Source organism: Alexandromys fortis, unplaced genomic scaffold (assembly GCF_014885135.2).
Source record: "Alexandromys fortis isolate MF-2015 unplaced genomic scaffold, M_Fortis_MF-2015_v1.1 scaffold_216, whole genome shotgun sequence".
NCBI lineage: Eukaryota > Metazoa > Chordata > Mammalia > Rodentia > Cricetidae > Alexandromys > Alexandromys fortis.
The window spans coordinates 1,670,865-1,692,390 of record NW_026068089.1 but is presented as its reverse complement, the minus strand read 5'-3'; the positions used below and the strand labels follow the sequence as shown (position 1 = coordinate 1,692,390).

The 21,526-nt window shown below is 47.6% G+C and overlaps 1 protein-coding gene across 4 annotated transcripts in view; it reads right to left on the bottom strand.

Moving 5' to 3' along the window:
- Nucleotides 1–20,731, bottom strand: part of Slc4a8 (solute carrier family 4 member 8) — a 70,389-nt gene extending 49,658 nt beyond the window's left edge. For 2 of the 4 annotated variants that reach the window (XM_050122507.1, XM_050122510.1), the window contains exons 1-2: nt 20,573–20,731; nt 3,316–3,397 (exon numbers count right to left, since the gene is read on the bottom strand). In XM_050122507.1, the coding sequence (XP_049978464.1) occupies nt 3,316–3,397; nt 20,573–20,617 (127 nt within the window). In that variant the 5' untranslated portion in view covers nt 20,618–20,731. Of the gene's footprint in view, nt 1–3,315; nt 3,398–14,917; nt 14,955–15,456; nt 15,586–20,572 lie in introns of those variants that run through there. The other 2 variants (XM_050122509.1, XM_050122508.1) reach the window with 2 other exon arrangements.
- Nucleotides 20,732–21,526: the final 795 nt, after the last annotated feature.

Sequence of the window (21,526 nt, the reverse complement as noted above, 5' to 3'; positions counted from 1 at the left end):
TTTCTTTATTTAATTAACCAATGAAATCAACAGATTGATATATGACACTCCCATATCACATGCTGGCCTCCATGTCATTGCATACACACGATGCATTGATAAACATACAGGGAAACACCCATACACAAAACAAAGTATTTTTCCTCAGCGTTACCTTAGATTCCCAGGTCCACCCCGCTGTCCCCTTCATTGTGGGTCCTTGTAGGCATAACTAAAGAGACCCACAAGAGCCCAGAATAAAGGATAACAAGTACCATTCCCTAATTGGTTGATACCCAAAAGGCTATTGGCTGAATGAATTCCTACAACAGGTCCATCAAGCCATTGGTGTCTCCTGCTCTGATGAAGCAGGGTCTCTTCCCTGCCCTTCACACTAACTGAACGTTACAGAGTTGTTCTCCTTGTTACAGTCATATAGTCTATCTTGTGTGTTCAGGACCCCTGTGCTCAGTTCTCAGTGACCATCCTGTGTGTCCAGTGTCCCTGTGCTCGATCTCAGTGTCCATCCTGTGTGTCCTGGACAACTGTGCTCGGGTCTCAGTGTCCATCCTGTGTGTCCGGGACAACTGTGCTCGGGTCTCCTCACTTCTTTGGATTTCCTTTCCTTTGGGTCAAGTTTACATATTTAACATGGAAATAAATGACCCTAAAAAACCAGGTTATCAGCCCAAGAGACCAAAAAGGGTAGCCCTACCTCTGGCACAGAACGAACATTCTGGAGAAGAATACACATGCACACCTTTGTAGCTTCGCCAGCACCCATTAGTTGGTCTTGGTGCCCTCCGCCTTCCATAGCTGCTGTATCCACAGCGGTTCATACTCTCTCTACCTGAGCCAGGCTGCTCTTCCTCAAGTGTGCTGGCACTGTCTGCACATGTACTCACCAAATTCTTGGCAAACTCTCTGCCTCCTTGGCATTGTTTCTAATCTCCCCGGTGAGATGTGTGCTCACCTTCCTCCAAGCCACCTAGAGCCCCAGCTGAAGCTTTTCTCGAGCCTCTTTTTCTGTCTTGTATTACAGATGAGCAGCTGCTTATTCCCAACTGTGATCCTGTGAACTCCATGTCCCTGCTTAGATCTCCTCCAGCACCGGTGTGGAACCACGCTCATTCTTTAGTGAGTGTCACAGTGAGTCTACTGGGGCCATCCGGGTGCAAATAATTTAGTAAAACTTGTAAGAAAGATGTTGATGTTTTTAAAAATAAAAATGCACACACACAGACACACACAGACACACACACACACATGCACTGAGAGCAGCCATAAATGAGAGACACTGGGTCTTTGGGACAGAAGAGAAAGCATGGGTTGGAGCCACTACAGAGATGGGGCTGCAGACCACACTGCAGCTGGTGCTGTTGGCTGAGCACTCACTAGGGAGCCCTAAGGGAAGTCCTACATGTGGAACACATGCAAGCCCCTTAAAGCTACAAATATGACCAAGTGGGGCTAGCTTTTGTTAAAGTGCATTAATCTGACATCAGGAGTCATAAATCTAGCACTTAATCAGGAGTAATGTCATTTTCCAGCACGGCGTCCCCCAGCAATGTGACATCCTGCAGTTTTCTTTCCCAGCAGAGGGGAATATGACATCATCTGGAGATGTTGCTCAGCTGACCTCGATGGATGAGACCTGGCCCTCAAGATCCAAGAGAACTTGCCTGGGTTTATTATTCTATTCCCTCACAAAAATATCCAAACATGTCCACTTCCCAGTGGAGGATTAAAGTCCACAGGTAATTGCTAGAGGACAATGGAGCTGCTCACAATACCCTGCGAGGCGTTGGGACAGTGCGAGGAAGCAAGGTGCCAAGGCCTGGAGGGTGAGGTGATACCTGTGTGTCTGCCTTGCAGTAGAGAGGGAGAAAAGATGGATTCCACCCAGTCTTCCCCACCATCAGGTCGGTTCTCAAAACTAAAGTGGGAGTGGCACCAATCTGTGCCTCGGGTACTGTGAGGGCTGAAGTTATGTTTAAGTTTAAACTACTGAGTCTAAGAGATTTATATTTTAAAAAGTGCTTCTAACCTGTAAGCCCCGCTTACAGGGATAACTTCCTGGAATGCCGGGGGCTCTTGTTCATGTAGGACAACAAGTCACGTGTTCTCCCTTCTGTAAACAAGGTTGGCGGCCCCAATTGCACAGGATGTGCTCCATCACAGGTAGGTGGGAGGCACAGAGGCAGGAAGTTCAGCTGGATGTATGCTTGCCTCTGTTTGGACGAAGGCCGAAGTGCAGAGTCTTGCAGGGTTTGCCTTTTTATTTTATTTTATTTTATTTTTTGGTTTTTCGAGACAGGGTTTCTCTGTGGTTTTGGAGCCTGTCCTGGAACTAGCTCTTGTAGACCAGGCTGGTCTCAAACTCACAGAGATCCGCCTGCCTCTGCCTCCTGAGTGCTGGGATTAAAGGCGTGTGCCACCACCGCCCGGCCAGGTTTTGCCTTTATAAAGCCCCCGGCTAAGGTAATTTGGCCCAACACTCTGGAAATCCTGGGTAGGGACCTGGCCAGAGTCCATCATCCCAGCCAGTATTTAATAAAGCTTGCTTCAAATATCTCAGAAATTGTGGTCATAGTCTTATTTTTGTCTGTGTGATTAACAGTACTACAGATGCAGTGGGAGTCAAGATCATGATTGGGAAACCCACAGAGACAGCTGACCCCAGCTCACGGGAGCTCACTGACTCTACACCAATAGCTAGGGAGCCTGCATGGGACCAACCTAGCAGTGGGGTCAGAATCAGTCCCTCGTGCACGAGCTGGCTTTTTGGAACCCACTCCCTATGGTGGGATGCCTTGCTCAGCGTTGATGCAGGGGCAAGGAGCTCGTTCCTGCCTGAAATTGATATGCCAGGCTTTATTGACTTCCTAAGGGAGGCCTTACCCTATTTGGGGCAGGGGGTAAAAAAGAGGTGTGGTGGAGAGAAAGGGAGGAGAAGAGAAAGGGGAAACTGGTTGGTATGTAAAATAAATTAAAAAAAAAACAGTGCTACAAACAAAAGGGTAGCAGTTACGAAGAGTCAGTGAACTAAGTGATCACTTCACAGTCTCAAAGAAAGGGTTTTTGCTATTGTTGATATCTGTGCTGAGCGGCCCAGTACTCCATGCCTGTGTCTCAGGCTGCCTACTGGGTCCTGAGCCAAGCCTATCACACAGGGGCCCTTTTATATCAGCTCTTGTTTAAGACAAGGACCAAGAGGCAAAGGAAGGTAGCTGTTTTCCCCACAGGGTCCCTCAGCCAGGAAAAAAAAGAGTCAGATGTGAACCCAGGTCTCCAGAGGGCTTCTGTTTTCCCTGGCCATGGGAGGCAGCCTCTTACCTTCCAACTCTTCCTTCTCATAGTGAATGTTGAGGGTTGTGCTGGTCCCGCCCTGATCCACCACAGCTTCCTCATCTGGTCTCTGTTTAAAAACAGATATGCAAATGGTCACAGGAATACATGCATATTCATTCTTCAATGCAAACGATCATGGAAATACACGCATATTCATTCATTCCAATACTCCAAACCACATTATATACCAAGGCTCCTCTGAGATATCTGAAGGGGAAAACAGTGGTTTATATGTATTTTTAAGTTGGAACCTCACATCCCTTTGAGATGCAAATATGGCAGTCATTCTCTTTCCCAGGCTGTAACATTAAATAACTGTGCCCCGAGATCACAGATGTGGTAGAAGGGAGTTAAGGCTGAGCTGCTCCATCCTCTCCAATGGCCCAGTTACACATCTGCAAAGCCAACTCCAGCAGGCACTCGCCTTGAATGGTGACTGCCCCTCACTTCCAAACTAACCTAACAGCCCCCAATTTTTATGTCCTAAGGGCATACTGCAATTCTGCTTAGCAAGGAAACATAGATGTGGGGGCTAGAGAGATGGACCAGTGTTTAAGAGTGTGTATACTCTTGCCGTTTCCAGCCTCTAACTCCAGCTCCAGGAGATCCGACACCCTCTTCTGGGCTCCCTGGGGCAACTGTACTCGTGCACACACACACACGTGTACATAATTCAAAACAAAACAAGCAAGGCATGATGCACTCGGGAGGCAGAGGCCAACCTTGTCTATAGAACAAGTTCCAAGTCAGCCAGTGTTGCATAGTGAAACTGTCTCAGAGAAGAAAGGAAAGGAAAAGAGAGATGTTTTTTAAAAGACTATAGCCCCATACACAGCACAGAAACATTCACATAGTAACTGCTCAGTAAGACTTTTTCTAAGATTTAATTTAAGTTTATTTTATGTGCATTGGTGTTTTGCCTGCATGTATGTCTGTGTGCAGGTGTCTGATCTTGGAGTTACAGACTATTGTGAGCTGCCATGTGGGTGCTAGGAATTGCACCCAGGTCCTCTAGAAGAGCAGCCAGGGCTCTTAACCACGGAACCATCTCTCCAGCTTCCAGAAAGTCTTTCTTAAAAGAATGCTGTGACCAAGTCCCCTCCTCCTTCACAAGGCATCGGGTACTAAGACAAACACACTAAGTGCTACTCTGGACTGACTTTCCCTTTACCTGCATGAGGCTCCAACTGGGCTACTTCACCACAGGGACACAGGGACACTCTCACTTCCACGTGGCCTGTGCACACTGCCAGGCTTGGTGCTTCCCCCAGCTCTGTAGCTTGCCAGGTTCGCCCTCCAGGTATTGCTCAGATCTCTAACTCACTCTGAAGCCCCCACGTCATCAAGCCCATCTACGCCCACCCCCCAACACAATGCTGAAGACAGGCAATCCAGTTCTCCAGTGAGACGATATTTTAATGAGATTAACATAGATATTCTTAGAGAAATAGAATGTCAAATGTCAATTCATGATTAATTTGATAATTTACTTTTGTAGATATTTAAAATTACATATTATTACTACTATGAAAAATATTTAAGAGATAATATTAAGTTTTAAAAGCAAAGTGGAGAAAACTGTGATTTGCTCCATTTTAACAAAGAAAAGGGAGCTGGAACATAAACGCCTGGCTAGACTTTAGAGCAAAGGGATGGAGAGAGCTCCACCAGCTGCCACATGACCTGCACACACAGGGCAGGTGTTCACAGACACAGACACACATGAATAAAAATACATCTCTTCCAAAGGGAATTCTCAAAATAAAAAACCAAACAAGCAGATGCGAAATTGGTGGTGTGGCTATTTCAGAAGAACGATTCTAAGTCAGAGCGCACAGAGCTGGGAACCCGGATTGCTGGGGCTGGCATTCCAACTCCAGATCAGTTCCTGGCAAAACAGAAGACAAAGAGAAACCAGGACAAAGTAGCCAACTGCCCAAGCTGTACACATTCCCAAGAGACAGACAGACAACAGCAGCGAAGATTATAAACTGCTTTTTCTCTTTTTTGGCTTTTGAGAACAAGTCTTTCTCTGTAGCCCTGGCTGCCCTCCCACGGGCTGTCTTGCTTCAGCCACCCTGAGAGTGGGATTAGTGTAAACCGCTGCGTGGAGCCCCCTGAGCGGCCTGCAGTCGCCACGCCCTTGGTCACAGCACTCGCACTGGGCATCGGCATCTGAGGGCACAGTGTACTGTGTGGTGACTGACTGTGTGAACTGTGTCATCCCTAGTGTGGCTGAGAGGAAGGACTCTCAAAGGGTTCAAAATGAGACATGACAGCAGAGACAGAAGGTAAATAAAAAGGCTACGTCTTTCTCACGTGGAACGCGTCAGTGAAAACATACGACACATCCTTTGTCTATAAATAGCTTTAAATTAGTAGATATTTTTAACCTCTGTCCTTTCAAAGGCCTATAACACATGATCAACTGTAGCTCAAAGTATCATCAGCACCAAGATTATGACCTCTGAAAATATCATTCTCTACTTAAAAAAAATCAGAGTTTCTTGAAAAAAAAAAAAAAAACAGCTGATAGAAGGGCATAGTGGTGTCCACCTTCAACCCCAGCACTTCAGAAGCAGGAGCAGGAATATCTGTGACTGTTACAGGCCAGCCTGGCCCACACAGTAAGACCCTCTCAAAACAAAACAAAAATTGGCTGGCTACAGGTCTGGAACATGTTTGAACCCTCCCATTTTATCAGACAGTAAGAAAGCAAGAAGAGCAGCAGACACACGGCCACAGGCACCAGCAGCCGCCAACCACAAGTAACCTGCCCTTCAGTGTGGACAGGATTTCAGCAGGCTACACAGAACAAATATGCTAAGATCTGTGAGTCTGCGCACTGTAACATCTAACAAGAAGCATTGTCTGGCCTGTGAAGGGCCTTGGGTTCAACACACACACATGCACACACACACACACACACATGCACACGCTCGCGCTCACATACGCACACGCACACACACGCTCGCACACACGCACGCGCGCGCGCGCGCGCGCGCACACACACACACACACACACACACACACGCGCGCGCGTGCACACACACTTGAACTGATCAGCCTTCGTTGAAGGACAGTGCTAACAAGGCAACTCTTCACTTGGGAAGGTGACAGTTTGTCTAGGCTCTCTTCCACGTGTATCAGAGCAGATGAGAAAGGTTTTTCATTACAGAATAAATGAAAAATATCTTTTAAAAAATTCCAAACACCACTTGAAAACCTGTGAAGACTGCACAGGCCTTCAGTGGCTGCCAGCGTGGCAACGAGAGACAATGAGCGACTGGGGACTGCGGTATAAATCGTCCCTGATTCTGATAAAGCATCTAAACCCAAATACTAATTTACTGAGAATCCAGGGTTTTCACAGGGTTTCACAGAAAACACCACCATGGAATACAGCCAGCAACACTGCACTTTGTCCACTCAGCCGTGTGTCGTCAGCACAGCACCATTAGCACTAGGATCATGGGCTCTTACACTATTTTCTGTTACAGAAAATTCAAGCAGGTTAAACAATAAGCCTATTAGATTTTTATTCAAACCATTAGCTGTTTCTTAAAAAAAAAAATTGTGCAGGGCCAACAAGATGGCTCAGCAGGTAAAGGCCCTCACCACCAAGCCTGACAAGCTGAGCTCAATCCTAGAGACAGGACCCGCACAATGGAAAGAAAACTGACTCCCCCACGTTGTCTTCTGATCTCTGCATGTGTGCACAAGCATACAAAACAAGTAGATAAAAAACGTAATTTTAAAATATGTCTAGAAGCCAGGCGGTTGTGGCGCACACCTTTGATCCTAGCACTTGGGAAGCTGAGGCAAGGATCAATGGGTTCCACACCAGCCTGGGCTATGCAGTACACAGCCAGACCCTGTTCAAAAGCAAGGTCTGCACAGCTATTGGGATGGCCAAGAATCCAGGACACTAGTAGCAACAGACCTCCCTCTTTGCTGTTGGGGAAAACACAATTCTACAGCCACACTCAAAGACAGTTTCTTCCAAAAACAAATTCTTACTTTATAAATCAATGTTGATAGTTACCACCCAAAACTTTATTATTATTATTATTACTATTATTATTATTATTTTGGCGGTAGTGGAGCACACCTTTAATCCCAGCACTCCGGAGACAGAGGCAGGCAGATCTCTGTGAGTTCAAGGCCAGCCTGGTCTATAGAGCAAGTTCCAGGACAGCCAGGACTATTACACAGGGAAACCCAGTCATAAAAAGTTTTAAATCCACACAAAAACCTGAACATAGAAGCATGCAGAAGTTTTATTCATAATTGCTAAAATTTAGAAGCAAACAAGATGTCCTTCTTGGTGAACAGATAAACTGTGGTACATCTAGACAACGGGGTAGTGTGGGCATGAAAAAGAAATGAACTATTAAATCATAAGAACATGAATGCCTTAAATGCATTTTATTAAGTGAAAGAAGCCAATTCAAAAGGCCATGAGACCTGGAGACACAGGATGGTGGGGGAGAGCTGGCCTGGCATGCATGATGCCCTGTGCTCCATCTCTAGCACTGCATAGAGAGGAGAAACGAAAACTGGGAAAGAATTGTTAACTTTCCATAAACTTTTAACCCAGTGTGGTAGCACACTCCTGTAACCTCGGAACTCAGGAAGCCGAGGCAGGACAATCACTAGTTCTAGGGAAGTTGGGTTTGGGGTGTTTTGTTGTTACTTTTAAGAAAGAGAGAGAGAGAGAGAGAGAGAGAGAGAGAGAGAGAGAGAGAAAGGAAAGGAAGAAAATTCCATGTACTGAATAATTCCAGCCCTGTGATATTCAGGAAAAGACAAAGCTATGGAAACAATAAAACAGAAGAATGTAGGGGCTGGAGAGATGGCTCAGCGGTTAAGAGCATTGCCTGCTCTTCCAGATGTCCTGAGTTCAATTCCCAGCAACCACATGGTGGCTCACAGCCATCTATAATGAGATCTGGTGCCCTCTTCTGGCATGTAAACATACATGGAAGGAATGTTGTATGCATAATAAATAAATAAATCTTTAAAAAAAAACGAAGAAGAATGCACTGGTTGTGATGGCGCATATCTTTAATCCCAGCACTCAGGAGGGCAGAGGCAGACAGATCTCTGTTTGTTTTTTACTTTTTTTTATTAAACTATACCTTTTTCTCTGCTCCCCTCCTTTCCACCCCCTCCCTTCTACCCTTGCCCATGACTCCCACACTCCCAATTTACTCAGGAGATCTTGTATTTTCTACTTCCCATGTAGATTAGATCCATGTAAGTCTCTTTTAGGGTCATCATTGTTGTCTAGGTTCTCTGGGGTTGTGAATTGTAGGCTGGTTTTTCTTTGCTTTATGTCTAAAAGCCACTTATGAGTAAGTAGACTTTATATTTGTGTTTCTGGGTCTGAGTTACCTCACTCAATATGCTTTTTTCTAGATCTATCCATTTGAACTGTGAGTTCCAGGACAGCCAAGGCTACTGGGAGAAACCCTGTCTGGAAACCTTCCTTCCCCCCACCAAAAAAGAAGAGCTGGGGGAGGAGCTAAAAGGTCACACACAGAGCATTTGGGGGCAGGGTAATGAGTCTGTATGGTCTAAGCATGGGGGGGGGCATGTCATCAAACATCTGTCCAAGCCTACAGAATGTCCTGCACTAAGGCATCACCCTAGTGCAAGCTACGGACTTAGCACAAAAAGCTGCTCTGCTGGGGAAGTGGATAATAAAAGAGAGTGGGCAGGGGGTGGGACAGGGACAAAAGAGAATGTCCTGTGCCCTCTGCAGTGTACTTTGAAAATAAAGCTGTTTGCTGCAAAGTCTCTAAAATCAGAACAAAAATGAGACATACGGGCCAAGTACCAATGCGAATGGTGATGAGGACACTCATGGTACGCGAAGACTGCCTCCCTTTGGACCACGGGCTGGTGTGCTGCAGGCCTTACAGTGTAGAGACACACCGAAGAATTTTCAGATGAAGCTAATGTTTCAGAGCCAAGCACGATATTCACTCTTGTAATCACAGATGATGCAAACAGACGGCCATGAGTTCAAAGCCAGCCTGGACTCTATAGTGAGAACCAGGTCTGGGAGGCTACACAGAAAGACCCTTGAGAGGGGTGGCAGGAAGAGGAGGAGGGAAAAGACTGAAATTGGCCTATATATTATTTCTTTTTTTTCGACATAGGGTTTCTCTGCTTAACAGCCCTAGCTGTCCTGGAACTCGTTCTATAAACCACGCTGGCCTCAGACTCACAGAGATCTACCTGCCTCTGCCTCCCCAGTGCAGGGATTAAAGGCCTGCCCACTGTGGCTCAGTTAATCTTCAGATGCACCTTTTACCTCCGCACCTCCCTCAGCTCCATATGATGAACACGATTTTCAGCGCACAGCAGCTCTACTTGCAGATAAGCTGCAGAGTCCACAGTCTTCCCTGCAGAATCATTTTCTGTTCTCTTTTGTGTGCACGAGGGACTGGGAACCACGTTTTAGTGGAAAACAACTGACTTTTCTCACATGCTCTCTGCTTACTTAGCTTATCTTCCAGGTCCCTTCTTGCCTTCTTGATTTGTTTTTTAAGACAGGGTCTCAATATGTAGCCCTGGTTAGCCTGGAATTCAGAAATCTACCTGCCTCTGCTGGGCTTAAAGGCATGTACCACCACACTCAGCATGGAAACACTGTCATCCATGAGTGTCCCCTGGAGCCCAGCACAGTGGCCTACACTGAACCCAGCATGCGCCCCTGTAAACTCCAGGACAGGTGTCACCTCCTGACCAGGACAATGCCAGCACGTGACAAGTAACTTCCAATGAGCAACATTAGTTTCTGAAGTCATGCTGTGTGTGTGTGTGTGTATGGTGTGTGTGTGTGTGTGTGTGTGTGTGTGTGTATGGTTTCTCTGTGTAGCTTTAAAGCCTGTCCTGGAACTTGCTCTGTAGATCAGGCTGGCCTTCAATTAACAAGAGTTCCACCTGCCTCTGCCTCCCAAGTTCTGGGATTAAAGATGTGCGCCACTACCACCTGGCCTACTTTCTGAACTCTTTATGATATGTTATCATATAGTCTCTTGAAGCCAGGTATAATTTTATATGGAGGTAATTATTAATGTTGACTACCAAGTTTCTATCCAGCTAGAGCTAGTCTCCAGGCTGATATTTTAATATCCAGCATCACTTATAATAGTTGGTACCATCTCAGCAGACAGCTGGCATAGCACAGAACAAGTGCCAATATGGAGAGGGAGGAAGAGAGGTAGAACTTACAGATTTCTCTAAGACTATAAATCAAGAGCGGCGAGAGGGAGGGAAGGGAAGGGATAACTGATACAAATACATTATAATCTCAAAGAATAAAATTAATTATAACAATTTAAAAACACATCTTTAACATTATATATGTATATATACACATATCTATATGTGCGTGTTATGTGTATGTATGTATGTTTGAATGTCATTATGTATAAGAGAGAGAGTAAAGTCAACTACTGGAAAACTTCAAGCTTCCTTATCTTGGTTATCCAGAGCTGAGCTCACTGACAGATGTTCGTTCTCTTTGTCCGCCAGAGGAGTAGTCACTATCCGCATCCATTAGCAGCTGGAACACTGAAAAGGCCACACTGAAATATGAACATGCGTCCTGGCTCACATAAAGTCATGTTTAAAAAATAAAAGAAAAAATAATTATAACTAATTCACAGAAATTTAAACAGAATGGCTATCTGATTATATTCCTTTATTTGTAGTTTGTTGTTGAGACAGGGTCTTTCTATGTAACCCTGGATGTCCTGGAACTTGCTATGTAGACCAGACTGGCTTTGAACTCATAGAGATCTGCCTGGCTCTCAGGTACTTTTTAAGGTATGGTAACTGTTTGGAAGTTCCATCCCAAGCCCCCTCTCCTGGGAGTTGTCTCAGTCCAGACTCCTGCTCCAAGAAAGACCACCAAAAGATGACCCTCCCCAGAGATGCTCAAGACCACTCCCACAGGGTATTTAAACTGCCCCAAGACAACAAACACGTGGTTTTCTGGTCTTCCTTCCTGTCTCCTCTCTGGGGGGAGGGGGGCTGGAAGGACACCTGGGAGCTCTGGTACCCATTAAACCTGGGCTTTCTCTAATTCGGTTTGCTCTGACTTAGACTACTGCAGCAGCAGAGAGGCTCATCAGGCTGCAAAACCTTTTCAGTTAATAATCTTGTGATTTGCCATCAATACATTGTAAAAAGCGCCCTTCAGCTGGGATTTGGAGCCTGGAGAGAGACAGAGAAGAAACAAGATGTGTGTTCATTCTTGATGTCAAGTCATGGGTACAGGGTGATTCACTATGCAAATGTTTCTCCTTTGATATACATTTGAAATGTTCCCCAAATTTCAAGCATATGCCAAAATTGTCTGAAACTGTTAAGTTTAAAAGAAAAGAAAGACTGGGCCTCCTGGTCTATGCCTGCTGCAGGGGCCACCCAGGCAGGTTGTATTTGCCTCTGCCACCATCACTGTCCACAGAAAGCAAGATTTACCAATGTGGAGTCCATGAATTTCTAGAATACCTGTGGATGCTTCAGAGGAGGGGGCGGTAGGTGTGCATGTATGTTTGGTGCTGTGGGAGGCTGTGACTCGAGAACGATTATATTCACAGGAAACACATTAAACACGCTTAAGAGAAAAGTAGAGGGAGGGCAGGAGGGAGGGAAGTAGTGAATTGGAAAAAAAAATTTAAAGTAATCCTCTTTTTATATTTCCTCTGAGTGGCTCATGAATGATGCCTCCTATTAAGCCTGAATTGGACGGTCCCAGGGATTAGTTAAGAGCTGAGGTGGCTAATTCAACTAAAGCTTTGACACTCGGATGCTGGAGAGAGAGTCAGTTGCTAAGCACTTGCTGTTCATATAGAGAACCAGAGTTTGCTTCCCAGCACCCAAATCAGGCAGCTTACAATCAACCACAATAACTCCAGCTCCAGGGAATTTGACACCCTCTTCTGGCCTCCACAGGCATGTGTGCTCGCAAGTGTCTATGTGCGCAAGCACACACACATACACACTCAGAGACAAATACACACGTACACATAAACAAAAATGATAATGAACTTTTTAAATTAAATCATTGACATTGCATGGCATGTCTTGAGAAATAAAGTGCTGTTTATAATCCTTAAAAAATTGTCTTTTCCAGGAGAAAGCTCCCCAAACTAGTTATCCAACACTGAGAGGTCAGCTCTGAGAGCACATATATACAGCCGACATGTGGACCGAGCACGCTGTATTTATATACTGTGTGTGTTGTGTGTGTGTTAACAATTAAAGAAAAACAGACCATTTTTTCAGAAGGAGAGCAAGAGGGTGGATGGGAAGGGCTGGAGAGAGGAAAGGAAAAGGGAGCTATGACATAACTATATCATAATTACAAAACATAAAAATTATTACTAAAGAAAATGAATGAAGCTGGACACAGTGACACATCTTTCTTTAATCCCAGCACTCAGGAGGCACAGACAGGTGATCTCTAAGTTCAAGATCAACCTGGTCTACAAACTGAGTTCCAGGACAGTCACGGCTACAGAGTGAGAGCCTGTCTCAAGAAAAAAAATGAGTCTGATTTTGGTAAATTAAAGCCTTGCTTCCAGTAATGAACAAATAAAAAGACAAAAACAGGGCTAATTATTATTACATAATGCCCTAACTCCTAGACACAGCCAAGAAGCTGCAGGGAGAATGAAGGTTGTGGGCACAGGCCAGTTAGAACCCCTTCTAGACACACTGCCCCTGCTGGCTATTCTGGACTTGTGCCCAAATGAACTCCATCCCTCTTCTGGTACGAGCGTCCCAACTTTATCTCAAACACCTCTTCCATCCCCACTCCACCCCAGAAGCCAATGTTTTCTTCAGCTGCTGCACTCTCCCCAACCATCATTCGCACCCAGAACAACACCAAGAAAGCTTTTGCTGAGTGCTGCAGAGTGAGCTCCAGGCCCCCCAGGCAAGCACTCCGCACAGAGGACATCCTCAGCCCTACCTCCTGGGTTTCTAGTCAACCAAAGAACAGGAACTAATTTCAACAAAAGGCTTACTTACGCCTACCAGTTTTGCTACAGATATTACATACTTAATCTTCACCATGGTCCTAAATCAAGGCAAAGTAAGATCTCACAGGAGCCAAGAGGGGTTACAAGGTTCAAGTTTGTTATTAATTATGTATTGATAGTGCCCAAAGCAAAGAAAGTGGCCATTTTTGAGTGTTCCAGAAAACTAATCATGGATTCATACCCACAGTGAGACCAGCTTGAGATTCCCATCGTCTTCCCAAGCTGTCAGTGCTCCAGGACCTCACATACCCAAGAATCCTTTTGCTCAGCAGCTCTCAGCCGTTTCCGGCCCCTGGTCCATCTGCCTCTTCACCTGGATTCTGGCCCTCAGTGGAAGCCTGGCCGCTGAGCCTGAGCCAGCTCTCTACTTTTCTTGCCCATGTCCAACTTTGGCTTAGAACAAAAGAAGTCAAAGAGGAGATCTTTTTGGTGGCTTTCTGAAACAAAGAGCTGTGCAGTTCTCGGGCATGAACTCTGTGGATGACAGCCATGTGCCTGCCTCAAGTTGAAAGGTTGGGCATGCCTGAGTGCCTTCACTAACTTCCTCACTGCCTACAAACACCGGTCCACAAGGCTTGTGGCAGGAGTTGTGAGCCATGAGCTATCCTGTCCTTTGCACCCTCCAGCAGTTTGCTGGGAATGAGACTCCACAGTGGCTCTGCTATTCTTCCCTTGAACCCCACTTAGAGTCGCTCCTAATTAGCACAGACTTGGAGAATAACGGCTCTTGGAGAGATGTCCATCTAATCCCCAGTGATCTGAGAGTTTGTGACTTTACCTGGCAAAAGAGAATTAAAACAATTAAAACTACAACTAAAGGTCATATCACTGATCAACTGACCTTCCAAGAAGTCTGTTGAAAATTACATAAACTCCAAAGTAACTTCCTGTAATCTAAAGCATTGTAAAGCCAGGGGTGGTTGTACTCTAGCACGTGTGAGACTGAAGCAGGAAGATCACAAGTTCAAGGCTAGCCTGGTCTACACAATAAATTCCAGGCCAGCCTGGTCTACACAGTGAATTCCAGGCCAGCCTGATATACACAGTGAATTCTAGGCCAGACTTGGCTACACGGAGAGATCCTTTCTTTTTGAGGTTGTTGCGATGGTTTGTTAGGTAGGAGCACTGGTTGCTTTTGCCAAGGACTTGGGTTTAGTTCTCAGCACCCACATAATTGTTCATAACTACAGTTCCAGGGAATTCAATGCCTTCTTCTGGCCTCTGGGGTAACTGTACATATATGAAGCATCCACATGCATGCAAGGAAAACTCTTAGCCATGTAAATAGTTTCCAAAATTCATCCACAAACAAAAGAGGCAGAGAGTAGAATCAGAGAGGAAGATTTGAGGGAAAATTTTTGGCCTTTAAGACGTGATTTCTGGCCCCGGGGCAGGGAGAAGAGAAGGGGGAAACAAAGAGCCAAAGAACATGGGCTAGACTTAATCTAACAAGATGGGAAGGAACAAAGAGACTCTGTCCTGAGGCTTCCAGAGCCACAGCCCTGGCGACAACTTATGCTTACAAGCAAAGGCATCAGACTCCCACTGCAGAACTGTTCCCATGTAGACAGGTAGTTTGAGACACTCTGCCTCTGGTAATGTCACAGAGGCAATAAGAGGCTAGTGCAGTGTGTGTATTTGGACTCCCTAACGACCACAGCTAGCATGAACTTGTTCTTACCTTATGGGAAATGACCAAGCTCCATTATCTAAGGTGCGCTGCTGTAACCTAGCAGCGCGTTTAGAGCCGACTTGCTGCTTTTCCTTGTGTTGATGACTACGGGCCCTGGTTACCCTGCCAGGGCAAACGGCACTGAGATGGGTATCTAAGGCTCCTAGGAAGGAAACGTGCAGCCTGAGCTGCCCCGTTGTCTGCCCACGGCTCTGCTTGGCAGAACTGGCAGAGCATGGCAGAGGGTACCCACAGGTTCTCACGCCACCCCACCTGCTAAGAGAGGACGGGGTCGGCTTGTTGTTCTGCAATGAGGTGACAGGGCCAACTTCCATCTAGGATTGGCACTTTCGTTCAGTAGTGTCGAGCAAATTCTTATCATCTGCTTACCACAAACTGACCACGACCCTTGGGACGCCGATCTGCTCTCCCTGGAGCCGCTCGTTCATTTGTTCAGCAAACAGGTACTGTGTTCCTGTGCCAAAGTCAATGAACACTAGAAGCCACAGCTCCTTCGGGAACTCTTGTCCTGCGAGTTTGTTCCCGGTCTACCGTAAGAGACAGGGCACGCTCTTCCAGCCGGCTGTACGCCCCAGTCATCGCACACACGCCAGGGTTTGGCACCGCCTCCTGTCTGTTTGTTTAGCCAGAGTCTCACACAGCCCAGGCTGGCCTTGAACTATCTATGTAGCCAACATCAATTGTGAACTTTTTTCTAGATTTATGTGTATGAGTGCTTTACCTGCACTTATATGTGTCTACCACTTCAGAAGAAGGCATCAGAGCCCCTGGAACTGGAGTTATGATTACGAGCCACCATGTGGGTACTGGGAATTGAACTAGGGTACTCTGCAAGAGCAACAAGTGTTTTTAACTGTTGATTCATCTTTTTTTTTTTTTAAGTATTACACCGTGTGTGTGTGTGTGTGTGTGTGTGTGTATGTGTGTGTGTTTGTGCACGTATGTATAGGGTATACAGGCTTGTGCTGCCATGGTGTACCTATCAAAGTCAGAGGACAACTCTGTCGAGTCTGTCTTTTCCTACCTTTATGCAGGTCCTACAGTTCAAACTCAAGAGGTCATACTTGTCCAGAAGTGCTCTATCCATTGTTCCATCTCCCTGGCTTTGACCTTGAACTAATTCTCCTGCTTCTACATTCCAAGTGCAGGGATCACAACCATTTGCTCCATGTCTGTCTCCGGGGTTTGGAGTTGGTACAAGTGTTCCAGCACTGGTGCATATAAAAGCCAGGCTTCTTTGCTTTCCTTGTCACTATTTCCACGCTCCCTGGACATCCCGTCAATGCCCTCTGTCCACTGTCCCCACGCTCCCTGAACGTCCAGTGATGCCCCTCTGTCCCACTGTCTCCATGCTCCCTGGCCGTCCCATTGATGCCCTCTGTCCACGGTCCCCACGCTCCCTGGACATCCAGTGATGCCCAGCACTACCTTACCTGGACGCTGTGATGCCCCACCTCCCAGTCCTTCCAGCACTTCCTTCTGGTCAATTCTGAAAGTGCTGTTCAGCGGAACTGTGAGGGTGTCGGGTGTTCTAGCACAAAGTAGGGCTTTCCCTAAGCTGTCTGGTTGCTTTCTACTATTCCCAACTTGTAAGGGCTCATCAACTCCTAAAATGTCAGTAACACCTCAGAGAGCTTAGCAAGGTGGATGATGCAGGCCATGTTGACACAACCTGCATCATGCCAGCAGCCTCGGGCTGGCCTCCCTCACTCCAGCCAGCTGTACTCCAATGCATTCCTTGTATGCCTTCCCAAGCTCTTCTGGTGCTCACTCAGGGCCAGGCGCTGCTCCAGATGGCAAAACAAACAGCTGTGGTAATGCACAGTAGTTGAGGGCACAGCCTTTGGAGAGCAGTGGCTCTGCCCTTTCTGGAAGTCCCTTCACCTCACTGCATCTCCATTTCTTTGTTTATGCAGTGGGACCAATACAGGTGCATATTCTCAGGACGACAGAAAGATAACTGGGATGTGAGGTTGGGCAGTGCAGCGACAGAGTGCTTGCCGGGCATGTGTGAGGCTCGGGTGCAATCCTCAGCGCTGTCACTAAAGAAAGGGGAACACGTGGAAAGCAGCCAGCATGGTGCCCGGCACATAGAAAGCATTCCCTGCTCACACAGCAATGAAGGGAAGATCGGGCAAGTGGCAGGAGCAGAGTGGAGACACGGGAGTGCTTGGTGGGAGGAGTGAGTGGGCAGAGGAGACCGGGTGGCAAATCCTGGTGGAGCTCCATGGAACCAGCTCTGAAGTCCAGAATGGAATTTCCTCAGAGAAGAGACGGGAAAGTTTCTGCAGCTCGCTAACCTGAGCAAAGGTACCAAAGAACGGGGAGGTTATGTGTGTGCCACTAACAGCCATCTGCTGCTTCGTGCAAATCCTGTTAGTAGACCATGAGCTCCTAAGAGAAAGACTTCAGCCTCCCGAGCCTTCCCCTCCAGCAGCCAAGCACTAACTGGACACTGGGCGATGTATGAGACAGGGTCACCAGCGCACCCTGCCCTCCTGAAACTTCCTCAGGAAGACAGCAGGACACCAAACAAGAAGACTCACACACAGTGTGCTAGGGAGGAACACAAAGAGCATCCTACGGAGCAGTGTGACTCAGGGTGGAGGTCAGGGGAAGCTATTCTTCAGGAGATACAAATGAGTCATGAGGACACCGAGCTGGAAGAGTGTCCTAGAAAGAGGACACATTCCCGAGCTGTGAGGGAGCTGGTCATACTCCCTCACCCTGCACCCGAGCCTCACACATGCCCGGCAAGAAATACAAGCAAGCCAGAGTCAGAGTGCACGGTGAGAGAGAAGGGCAGTCCAGGCACGATGGGCAAGGCTTCAGTCATGTCCAACCTTGGTAAGCCACTGCAGAGTTTGGATTTTATTCTAAAATTCACTAGGAAGCCGCTGGCAGGGGTCAAGTGAGGACATGATCTGGCTGTCATTTCTAAACCCCGCTGGCTGCACGGTGGAGCCGGCTGTGAAGAGAATCAAAGGGAAGGGCCGGAGTCCACCAGAGCAAACTCTAGTCTTGGAACGGGAGATGAGATGTCTGGAACCTCTGCTTCCATCAAGTCACACAATCTACTCTCTTTGCAAGGTCCAGCTCTCTCGGGTGGGCACGTAGGGGGCTTGGTCACTAAGGTCACTGCCCATTGGTTGACTATGTCTCCTCCAGGCCATTCCCACTTCCTTTCCTCTTCAGCCCCCATTCTCCTCCCCTTCTGAAATCTCAAGTTCCTGTGTCTAATGCTGACTTCACGAGCACCTGCTGGTCCCTCCCTCCCTTTTCTCTCTCCACACCATGACCCACAATAATAGTAGCTCAATGTAAAGAACATATTTATTGTCTGTTCAGAAACCCAAGGGTGACTATGTAGTGGCCATAACCCGCACACATCCTGCAGGTCAGACACAGGGTCTGCTCACATCCCAGTCTGATCGTCCATAGCAGCCAGAGAAATCTTTCAACAGAGGAGATCTGAGCAGGACTAAAGCTCATCATGACTGCTCTTGGTCCTCGGGTAAATATCAGCTTCTTCGGTGGGGGCCACAGTGTCTCGCCTTGTTAGGAACCCAGGACACACCCCGCCATTTCCTCGTTGCTCCCGTGGCTCCGCCATATGTCCTTGCAGAACGCGCCCCCTATCTGCCACAGGACTGTTGTACATCCTCTCCTCTGTTTCCAAGTTCTCTGACCTCCCCTTTCCTTCAGCTGAGAGTCATTCTTCAGACCGCTGCCCAAATTTTCTTCTTAGAAAAATCTCCTACCATGTGCGTCAATGTACACTCACAGGATGGTCTGAGATGTGTCAAAGCACCTGATTTTATAACAACACAGTTCCTTGTGCAGATCTTTTGAGACAGGGTCTCATTATATAGTCTATGTGAACCCCAAACACATAATCCTCCTGCCTCAGGCTCCTAGTATTTTGTGTGAAATGAAGATGGGTGACGTGTTTGTCTCACAGATAAAGACCTGGACGCAGACCCCAGCACCCATGGAAGCAGCCAGCATGTGCTTGTCTGTAAGCCCAGCACTGGGGTACGGGGTAAGGTGGGGCGAGTGGGTAGGGTAGACAAGCATATCCCAGGGGCTCACTGGCCAGCTAAAATGGTTCCAGGTTCAGTGCAACAACATGTTTTCAGTAAATAAAGATAGAGTGATAAGACACCAGTTTTCAAACTCTGGCAACCAAACACACACACACACACACACACACACACACACACACACACACACACTTCTTACTTTAGGCTAGGGATATGGTTCAGCAGTAGGGTGTCTGCCTTTAAGTAAGAAGGCAGTCCATCCCCAGCATTCTCAGTGGCAAAACAAACAAAGCTAATTCTCCTTTCCCACCAGCTGGGAGGAGCAAGACCTTGGCCTCTTTTTGCTTCTGTCTCCCAAACAGAAGCTGACTATAACATGGTATGTCATGAGATCAGATATGGAAAGATTTCCCAAAAATCTCACATCTATTTATTTTGGTGACTGGCAAGCAAATAGTACTGCCAGGAAAGAGGAGGAGTAGGGAGCGTCACACCCGTGTCGCAACACTCAGGAAGTTTCCCCTGCCTTTCCCAGACCCCACTACCATGTCAACCAGGCATTTGCTTCCAAAACCCACCACCCTTCTGCAACAGCATCGTCTCGGTTCCCTTCCCTCCTTCAAATCCTCTTTCCAGGCCAGCAATCACATCTGATCAGGTTTCACAAGAAGGGGAGGGGGGTGAGATTCAAAAAGCTACTACTCGCTTATTAGGGCTCACACAATAAACCGTGATTCACAGAGTCCTTAAAACAGTCCTGTGAAGTAAACCGTGCAAATATCACTATTTCCATTTTAATAGATGGGGAAACTGAGGTTCAAAGAGGCAAGTGGCACGCACAAGGTGAGAAAGCCTATAAGAAACAGACTGGGACTTGAACCCACACACTCTTAATACCTAGTCCAAATGCTTCCTAATATTAACCGCCCCTGCAGTTCCACCATCAACTACTTAAGGCTGGTGGTGTCGTTCCTGACCCCTCACCGCTTCCCTGGTCCATGAACTTATCGGCTGTCTGGACAGCAGGGCGACGACACACAAAGCCGGCCACTTTCTCAGGGTCTTTGCAAAGCTTCCTCTTAACCACCGAGGAACCAGAATAAAAACACAAAGACCCGCGAAGGTCCCCGGATACGCTCTCGTCCACCTAAGGTAGAGCGAGGTAAGGCCAGAAGCCGGCGTCTGCCGCCAAAGGGGACCCGCGGACAGAGGTCACTGCTCCGGGACACCGGGCAGCAGGCGATGCAGGGGATGCGGCGGTGCTGGCGGCTCCGGGTTCGGCCCAAGGTCACCCTCCCCGGCCACCCTCAGCGCCCTCTGGCGTCCCACGCGGGCCTCCCCCCGGCTCTCGGGGACACGCCCAGAGCCCCGGCTGGAACCGGAGCCGGGCGGTGGGCACCCGACCCAGACTGAGCCGGGGAGGAGCGGGAGGCGGGCCCCACCTGATAGCTGAGGACGCCGTCCGGCTCGTTGCTCCCGGCGGGCATGGCCGGGCGGAGCTCGGTCTCGCCGGTGGATTCCAGGTTGAGCAGCAGCAGTCCTCGCCCTCTGGTCCCGTGTGAGCGGATCGCACAGGCGGCGACCCCAACCCTGAAGCCAACGCTCAACCATCAGCCGGCGCCACCTTCATAGCCACCAGCCGGCGAGGCGCCCGCCACAACCAATCAGAGAGCGGACCGAGCAGCCAATCAGAGCGCGGAGCACGGGTGGACGCTATTCGGCGGTACCCTGAGCTACCAGGAAGAGGGGAGGAGGGCGCCAGAGAGCCAACCCCTCCCTGGGCCGGTTGCCTTGGAAACCGTCTCCCTCAGGGTGGGCTGGGGGTTCTGGGCTCAGTCCTTTCAACTGCCTGCTAGGAAGGAAAACCACTGCTTCTGTTTGCATTGCACCGACTCTGGGAAAGTGCTGGGTTTACCTATTGGGCTTTTCTTCCTCGGATGATGGATGTTTAAATTAGAACAAAATCCCTCTCAGAAACTTAGATGGCAGGAGGAAGCAATGATGAGAAGAGGGGCTTCTTAATTGGCTTATTAACTCTCGAGCTAGGATCCAGATTGAAGAGCGCAGACAGGCAGCAGGCAGGCCCCTCCACAGGCTGAGACTTAGGTCTATCTGCCTCTAAGACTGACAGCAGACAGTGGAGTTTGAACTAGGATAATTTCAATTCGTCCTTTTAAAAAAAAAAGTACATAAATAACAAAAAAGGATAAGAAAAAAAGCTTTAAGTCAAATTACTATTCAACAGCAGAACTAACAGATCTGAGGCAAGGTTGGAAAATGATGAGTAACACAGTCAATTCCATCTGGTTTTAAAAGAAAGCAAAGTAGTTAATCCTCTGAGCGAGTCTTAAGAGAGAGAAAGGGCCTTTTGTCTCACAGGCACTATCGCTTGAGGC